The sequence below is a fragment of the Nansenia antarctica genome (genome assembly GCF_963989245.1).
Source record: "Nansenia antarctica genome assembly, chromosome: 2".
NCBI lineage: Eukaryota > Metazoa > Chordata > Actinopteri > Argentiniformes > Microstomatidae > Nansenia > Nansenia antarctica.
In genome coordinates this window covers 79863055-79871834 of record NC_137675.1, presented here as the reverse complement: position 1 = coordinate 79871834, position 8780 = coordinate 79863055, and the positions used below count along the sequence as shown (strand labels likewise).

The 8780-nt window shown below is 46.9% G+C and overlaps 1 protein-coding gene across 1 annotated transcript; it reads left to right on the top strand.

Annotated features, from left to right (window-relative positions):
• Positions 1-1006: 1006 nt before the first annotated feature.
• Positions 1007-4473, top strand: LOC308150700 (E3 SUMO-protein ligase ZBED1-like; the record flags this gene model as incomplete). The annotated part of the gene is made up of 5 exons (XM_080523504.1): positions 1007-1063; positions 1494-1754; positions 2662-2717; positions 3014-3215; positions 3703-4473. The coding sequence occupies 5 exons, from the start codon at positions 1007-1009 to the stop codon at positions 4471-4473; spliced, it is 1347 nt and encodes a 448-aa protein (XP_080379630.1).
• Between the last annotated feature and the right edge of the window lie 4307 nt (positions 4474-8780).

Here is an 8780-nt window from a genome sequence, read left to right as displayed (position 1 = left end):
CTGGCCGGCCATCTTCTTCTCCATGTTCATCTTCACGTTGAACATGGGCTCCAGCCTGGTGGAACCGCGGTAGATCCACTCACTCCGCTTATCATCCATGAAGAGGATCTTGACAAGGCTTCCGTCAACCTCCTCCACCCGGCTCCTCAACCACGTCCCCTCCCCCTCCGTCTTGATGACCTCTCCCACCTTGAGCAGCACCATGGGGTAGGCTGGGGTAGGCTGTTATATACTCCTCGATGAAGTCTCGACGAGACACGTCCTCGATATCGTCCCAGGTACGCTTCAGGGGTCGGCAGACTGGGTAGAGTTCCGGCAGGGACACATAGGAAGCGTAACCGTCATCGAAGAAGATCAGGAACCTCAAGCGGTTCTTGTTATTGGGCATCTCTGCTACTATGCCAGCATACAGCCACACTTGGTTCCCGTCCTTGTACTAAGCGACCACCCTGGCGCCCACGTACAGTCGCTCCAGAGTAGGGTGATAGTCAAACGCCACGTGGTTCCCGGACAGCAGGCTCTTTCCCTTGTCCTCGAACTTCACCTTGAATTTATAGCCACTCCCGACTGGATTGATGGCGATGAGAGTGCCTTTGTGCCAGGTCTTGGTGCGTTTCTTTCCCAGAATGCTCATGTCCATGCGGAGCTCGTCGTCTTTCAGGTTGGGGTTAGGCTGCGTGGGGGTGTTGGTGGGAGCCTGGCTGGACTGGTTGCGTTTCGGGTCTGGTAGTGTTAACAGGAAGTGTGTTGACGGTCTGAGACAACTTTTGCATAATGGGAGGTCCTTTGGAGAGCAGCCGACGCGTCCTTGAACGCTGTATCCTTAATAGGTGTTGCAGGTTGCCAGTGTTGGGCAATATTACTTAGTACAGTAATATATTAGTTATTACATATTACTCATTAGGAAAGTAATATCCTTATATTACTTATTACTTGGAATCAAGAGTAATAATATTACTTTACTTTTATATAACATATTACTTTCCCCCTTTCCACCCGCAAAAATATGTACAACAACACAAAAACGATTTTCTCTGTGGCAGCTCAACACCGGATCTCACAGGTATTTTTCGTAGAAAAGAACCACAAAACCACAAAACCCTTCACGTGGACGAGGTGAGTCACCTGACCTTCATGTGGAGCAGGTCAGCTGCTTGGTTGCCTCTTAATAAAGCTGAGAACACCCAAAAAAATGACATGGAATTGTAAAACATAATTGCCATAGTAACCATTATTATTACTGCCTGTGTCGAACACAGAGAGAAGCATATGGCTGCGTTCGTAAATCTGCTCTGAGAGCGCCAGAGCGCACACTGGGTTCAACCATAAAGGGACCAAGTCATTATGATTGGACAAGAGGCATTCCATGAGTGCTGGTCAGATTTCCAGAGCGAATTTACGAACGCAGCGCCTATTGTCTGCTACACTTACAGTAACCATGGACTGTTGGTTTTGAGCGGGGCCATGTCCTTTTCTACTCATTCTATTTCTAGGTGAAGAACCAGCTGGTGGCCGGGTGGGGTCTCCACGGGCGGGTGGCGGCGTTCGTCAGCGAGCAGCACGGCGGGGACAACATGGCCGCCACGGTGCAGAAGCTGGGCCTGCTGCAGCTGCCCTCCTTCGCCCAGGTGCTGAATGTGGCGGTGAGGCGGGCCGTGGAGGCCACCAGGGAGCTGCAGGACATCAGGGCCCGGGCCCGCTCCGTGGTGGCCCTGTTCAAGACCAACCCCACTGCCAAGGACAGGCTGCTCCAGGTGGGTGGGCTGGTCCATTAGGATGTGGTACATTAGGATCTGGTACATTAGGATCTGGTGTGGTACATTAGGATGTGGTACATTAGGATCTGGTGTGGTACATTAGGATCTGAAGTGTGGTACATTAGGATCTGGTGTGGTACATTAGGATCTGGTACATTAGGATCTGGTACATTACGATCTCTCTATCTCTACTGTACATTTAAAAGACATGTACATTATAATACTGTCAAAGCAAATAAAAGACAACTTAAAAGTGAATCAATTAACCTTTAGCCTGCCTAATTAGCCTGCCCCCCCTCCTTCAGCACTCTAGGGTTAGGGGTAGGCATCTGCATGTTCCACAAACTCTACTGTTCGTTAGGCCTACTGGTGTCTGTTGTTTTTGTATCTTCTCCGTTCTGTTTATGTCTTGTTTTAAACATTGCTATAAAACCAACTGCCTCTTTGAGGACCATAACATTTCTGAATTGAAGTGTACGGTACTATCCCAGTTCTATGAATGAATGAATGAATGAATGGTCTTTATTGTCATTGCTATAGTACAGGTACCAAACAACGAAATTTAGGAGGGGTGGCTCCCCCGGTGCTAGGATAGAAAAAAAAACTAAAAAAACACAAGAAGGGAAGGAGCTGGTTTACATAAATAAAGGCTATGTACACTATCCACTATACTATACTGTACAGATAGACGACTAGGGTTGTCATATTGCACATAATGTTATTGCACATTCATTTGAAGTGTCGCAGTTTGCAGGCTAGAAATGTACATATTTGTGCCTCAGCACAACACACGCTGTATCCAAAGATACTATCCCAGTGTATCTACAGCTGTGTGATTCCTCAGGTGTATCTACAGCTGACGTGTGTTTATTCAGGTGTGTTCACAGCTGTGGTGTTTCTTCAGGTGCAGGGGCAGCTGAACAGGGAGGGGCCGAAGCTGATCCAGGAAGTGGACTCCAGGTGAGACAAGATCAAGCTTTATTGTTCCGATGGACAATAATTGTCACTGACACACAGTGCAGCTGTGTTTAACAATTCAAATCTACATTGGGCTAGCCTAGTAAACTCCATTCAACATTGCACGCTGGTCATTCATACTACTACTAAATGAAATCATAATTTAAAAAGTTAAAATCTCAAACTGTGTCGATGACCTGACACATTATGTACAGAGCTACACACACACACACACACACACACACACACACACACACGCACACGGTGTCTGAGAGGATGTGTTACTTGGCTGTCACCAGGTGGAACAGCAGCTTCTCCATGCTGCAGCGTCTGTTCGACCAGCGGGAGTGTGTGGCCGCCGCCCTCTCCACCCTGGACACTGACATCACTCCCCTGGGGTCAGCTGACTATGAGGTCATCCACCAGTGCCTGGGGGTGCTGGACCCCTTCAACGAGGCCACGGCCGAACTCTCCGCCGAGACACGCGTCTCCGCCTCCAAGGTTGTTGTTGTTGTTGTTGTTGTTATTTCCCTGACGCATATTCAGCCCTGGGGGGTATTCCGTCAATGCCGCAAAAGGAAAATCCAGGCTTATTTTATATATTATTATATTTTATATAAGCCTGGATTATTTTGATAATTCTTGCGAGGTTTAGAATAAACCTAGATTTTCCTTTAGCAACGTTGATGGAATACCCCCCTGGGCACTGTTCGAATACTTTAGAGACTTTAGACTTTCCTCCAAGCTTCCCACTTCAAATCAGTGATTTCTCTATTTTCGGTGTATATGTATTGTTTTGAAAGTTGATTGATTATTAAAACCTGTTTTATTGTCTTACTTATTTGGACAGTGACAGATTAAGCCCTGGATTAAAACGTTCATACTTTCAGTGGAGGCTACCCATTGATGATTTACTTCCATTTGCTTAATCTAGGTCCGGAAAAAACTGGCCTTCTAATCAAATTCGATCCTGACTTTTATTTTGAAGGTCATCCCTCTGATCCGGATGCTGAGGATGATCCTGGAGGAGAAGCGCAGCGCGGCCGTCCACCCCACGGCCGCCCTGCTGGCCTCCAACCTGCAGGCGGCGCTGCAGACCAGCTTCAGCACCGTCGAGACGGAACCCGTGCTCGCCCTCTCCACCCTCCTCGACCCGCGCTTCAAGGTCCTGGCCTTCGGTAACCCCGGCAACGCCCAGGAGGCCGTCAAGGTCCTGACCTCCGAGTGCGCCGCGCTGATCCGGGTCGTCGCCGACATAAAGTCGACGACCAGCGACCTGCTGGCGTACCTGCCCTCCACCTCCTCCCCCATGTCCCCGCCGCACTCCTCCTCCTCCGCCACCTGGGCCTCGCTGACGGACCACGTCGACGCCTCCTCCTCCGCGGCGTCCCTCTCCCCGCCGCCGCTGGCGTCCTCGTCCAGGCCCCAGGGGGGCGGGCTGTGGGAGCTGTTCGACAGCAAGGTGGGCGACACGCAGAGCGTCCAGAGCAGCACGGCGGACGCGGCGGTGGAGGTGCAGCGCTACCTGAGCGACGCCTACCTGAACCGCGGGGAGAACCCCATGCACTACTGGGAGAAGCACTCCAAGGTGTACCCCGACCTCTTCCGGCTGGCCCGCAAGTACCTCAGCGTGCCCGCGGGGACCGTGCCGGGCCGGCGCACCTTCACCAAGGCCGGGGACGCCTTCAGCCGCAAGAGGAGCTGCCTCAGCGTGAGCACTGTGGAGCAGATGATGCTGCTGAGCGAAGGGTTCGTTTAGTCGGGTCTGGAGGGAAGTAGGGAGGGGCTCGTTTAGTCTGGTCTGGAGGGGAGTAGGAAGGGCTCGATTAGTCTGGTCTGGAGAGGAGAGGAGTACCAGGGGTTTGTTTAGTCTGGACACAGATTAAGCCTGATTCTAGACGAAAGCATCCTCAATGGAGATTTAACCTGTGTCTGGGAAACAGCCTCATAGTGTTAAGTAAGTAAGACGTGGTTAAGTTGATGTCTTTATGGTAGCAGTGCTAGCTCTTTATTTGCGGCTCCTCTCCAAGCATGTACAAGTCTAACTGAACTCTTCTTGATTCACCGCAGGTGCTATCGCTCTCAAGAACTATAGCGACACCTACCGGTCGATTTTATATAGAGCCGAGCTGATCTCCGACTGTTTGCGCTTCGCCGGTGTATTTTTAGTTTTTTTGTTCCGCGACGTCTGCTAACTTTTCTGACTCGTAAAATAAAAAAATACTGAGTAGATAACCTTTCTAAATAGCGAAAATGAGGGATAGTTAGTGGTGAGAGCTTCGGAGTTCTCCGACCATTGCGTTCCTGTGTAACATAGTTATAACAATGACGGTTAGGCTGAGTGCAAGTTAAGTCTGCTCAGTTGTGTTGCTTTGTGCCTTGAAGCTCTTTTGTCACCTGACGTTCTCATTGGTGGAAACAGTTACAGCGGAAGATATTGAAGAAACAATAGCTAGTTATTAATAATAAATTATGCTCTGTGCAAAGTCAACCACAAATTAAAACTACCTTGGGAAATTGTTTTTGTATGTGCTTTTTATGTCTATTTGCGATACTTTACTCAGAATGTGTATATTTATTTTATTTTGGTTCTCTTTTTAATTCTTTGGTCTAATGATAAATCTATGGTCTCTGCGGTGCAACACATTTCAGGGTAAATCTACCTCTTTGCTAAATTGGTGATATTGTCACAATCGTCACTTTGAGAATGAAAAGGTTTGTAAAATAGTGGTGCTGTCAGCCGCCGTTTTGCTATGGCCACCAGGGGCCAAATCTGTGGTGGCTCCATACTGTATGTAAATCTTTTCAGGGTACATGAATCTACCTTTCTGACAGATTTGGTGATATTATCAACAACTTATTTCCATAGCCACTGTACTACAAGAAATCCAAGGCAAATATGGGTGCTGGTGCATCCAGGACCTGGTGTTTTGTGTAAACACAGCCTATGTGAACACACCAAAGCATCACCAATAACACTGGCTTATCCTACGCCTCCCTGTCCCTGGAAGAGGTTATTGTCTTGGCTGTGCAATATTTAAAACTGAATTAGAATTGAATAGAATATAATTTCATTGCTAATCGATATGATTTATAGGGAATTGTTTTTGTGATAACGCAAACATTCCCTGTAACTTCCCTTTCCCACTGCCACTTATTCTAATAGAAACTCTTCCTTGCGATGGTTGTGGTGTTCGGTCAATTCACTTACTTTAGACTCATGTACTTGTAACTTGCTCTGGATAAGTAAAACATTAAAAAAGGTTACAACTACACAGACAGGGCATCAATACAGGCCAGCAGCATGATAGGAACACAATATATACATCAACAAGTTGTCCAGATACACTCAGTGGTGTTTAAAGTGTATGAGGGATGCTGAGCATGAGTGGCTGGTGAAGTAAAAAAAATAGAATGGAATGGTATCAAACTAGTTTGATACCATTCCTCATTCCGTTCCATGCATTACAATGAGCCAGTCCTCTGATTTCTAACGAAAGTAGGTGAAATTGAGGCCTCTGCCCGTCCACATTGAAAGCCAAACCTTTTCCCAGCCTCCTGGTGCTTTCAAAGCTGCATCCATGCATGCTAAGTAGCAGGGTGCTCCCACATCCTGCAAATTAGCAGGGCTACTTTCCCTCAAAGAGTTTTAACAGCAGATGACCAAGCGTGACGCCAGAGCCTAGAGAGGATGGCCATGGTCGCCATGGTCGCGGTGGTTGAGCAAGGCACCTGAGCAAAACACAGCAGAGGTGTTTTTTGCAAGGAAGGATTACGCAAATTCTAAATTTTCCTTCAGTCACTTGTGGCTGCCATGTGCTCTCTACCTGTGTGTGACTCATAGTATGCCTTTCTGAATATTCTTATCCACGAACATCAAGAGTGTGTTCTGACCTGGAAACTGGTCTGGCAAATGTAGTTGCCTTGGTATATCTAGATTATACTCATGAACACTTTAGGTACACTTATAGGAACACTTTTAGGAACACTATACTAATACTGGGTAGGGCCTCCCTTTGCTCTCAAAACAGTCTCAATTCTTTGTCGCATTGATTCCACAAGATGTTGGAAACATTCCTTTGAGATTATGGTCCATGATGACATGATTGCATCACACAATTCTTCAGAATTCGTCAAGATTTTTTAGTTGCACTTTCAAGCTGTGAATCTCCTGTTCTACCACATCCCAAAGGTGTTCTTGATTTGTGCAGCATTGTGTTAACACTAATGTGCATTCCAGGATTATCATGGCACATGTGTTCCTGTGTTTGGTTATCCCATTATCATCCTCAGCATTAGTTAGCTATTGATTACCCTGTGGCATGTAACTTAGCATAAACAACATTGTTAGAATATTTTATTCCAGGGCCTGTAGGCATAAAGTTTCATGTTTCAAGTTTAAGTTTCAAGTTTTATTGTTACAACACATTACACAAGTGTAAGACGCAGAGGCGCCCGTCCATAGAGGCAACCAAGGCAATTGCTTGGGGCCACCAAACAAAAAGGGCCTTTTTGTCAAACTAAAACTGTCCTTGGATGTATGTATTTTCAATGGAAATCATGGCATTCAGCGTTCAGTCGCTCGAGTCTGCTCGCGCTGCGCATACATTCATTCAAGGACAGTTTTAATTTGACAAGCTAAACAATATGAGGGTAGTTAAGAGTTTAACTACTTTTCATTGTGAAATAGCTAGTTTGGTAAAGTATTCCCTGCAATTACGGCGTTATTATATGATCTATAACACCACGGACATGCCCCAAAACCCCCCTAGTGGGGCCCCGCCCCCTTCTAGCTTGAACTTGACTTCTAGCCCCGCCCCCTTCTAGCTGCCTCTCAACTGTCAGAAGCAATCATGAATCGATCGCACATTTCTGGTCACCAAAAAACAAAAAAGAAACGAGAAGACAATGAAAAACGACACCAGGATAGTGGTAAGTGGATAGAAGCTGCAGAGTGCAAAAATGTAAATAAGATGCAGAGTGCAAAATAAGTAAGATGTCTTAGGCAGGCAGACAGACAAGCAGGCAGGCAGGCAGACAGACCCAGTGGAGTCATGTAAAATGTAAATAAGAACACCAGCGGTTTCAGAATATACTGAATATATATCTTTTTTTGATTTATTTGTTGTTCTTGCTCTGTTTGATATTACATATTAATGTTGCTGTTTCAGAATGTGAAAACACCAGCAGTTTCAGAATGTAAGTGTTACGGTCAGATAGGGAACCCAAGCGCAGACACAGACAGAGACAGGTTAAAGTAAAATAAAGTATGATTTATTTTAGGGAGTAGGCAGAGAATGGTCGTAGGGCAAGCGGTGGGTCAGGCAGGGGGGCGTAGTCAGCAGGCAGGCAGGGGGGTTAGGCAGGAGGGGTAGTCGGCAGGCAGGGGCTTAGGCAGGAAGAGTAGTCGTTTGGCAGGCAGGGGTCAGGCCGGTAGGGCAGGCAGGCAAGAGGGCAGGTAGGACAGGCAGGCAGGAGGGCAGGTAGGGCAGGCAGGGCAGGTAGCAGGAGTCCGGTAGGGGTACTGGGGGGTAAAGGCAAAACAGGGGTAAGTAGGAGGCAGGTACAGGCAGGGTAGTAAATAGGTAGGGGAGCTGGAAGCGTATCTTTACGGTAAGCTGAAGCTACTATCTGGCAGAGAAGTGAAGGCTGGAACGGGTCTTTATGCAGGGCTAACGATGAGGTAATAGTGAACAGCCGGACAAAACACACACCTGAGTGAGGGGGGGAGATATAAAGAGGGAAAGAGAGAGAGAGAGGCACTGCCTAGAGGTAGAGGGCGTGACAGTGTGTTAAGAGTTCTAATAAGCACCATTGTGAGTTGATATTTCATTATTTATATTGCTCCAATTTGATGTTACTACACATGGCTCCTTTGTTGATCAAATACTCGGACGTGTGTGTGACTGTTAATTAATACATTATGACATTTATAATGAATTCCTTTGTTTCAGACTGTTTTTTTACTTACACACACACGAGCGTGCGCATATGCGCGAACTTCGTAAAACCGTATTATATTTTAGTGTCAGGGAAATAAATACATTTTAAAATGTCCACATCGTC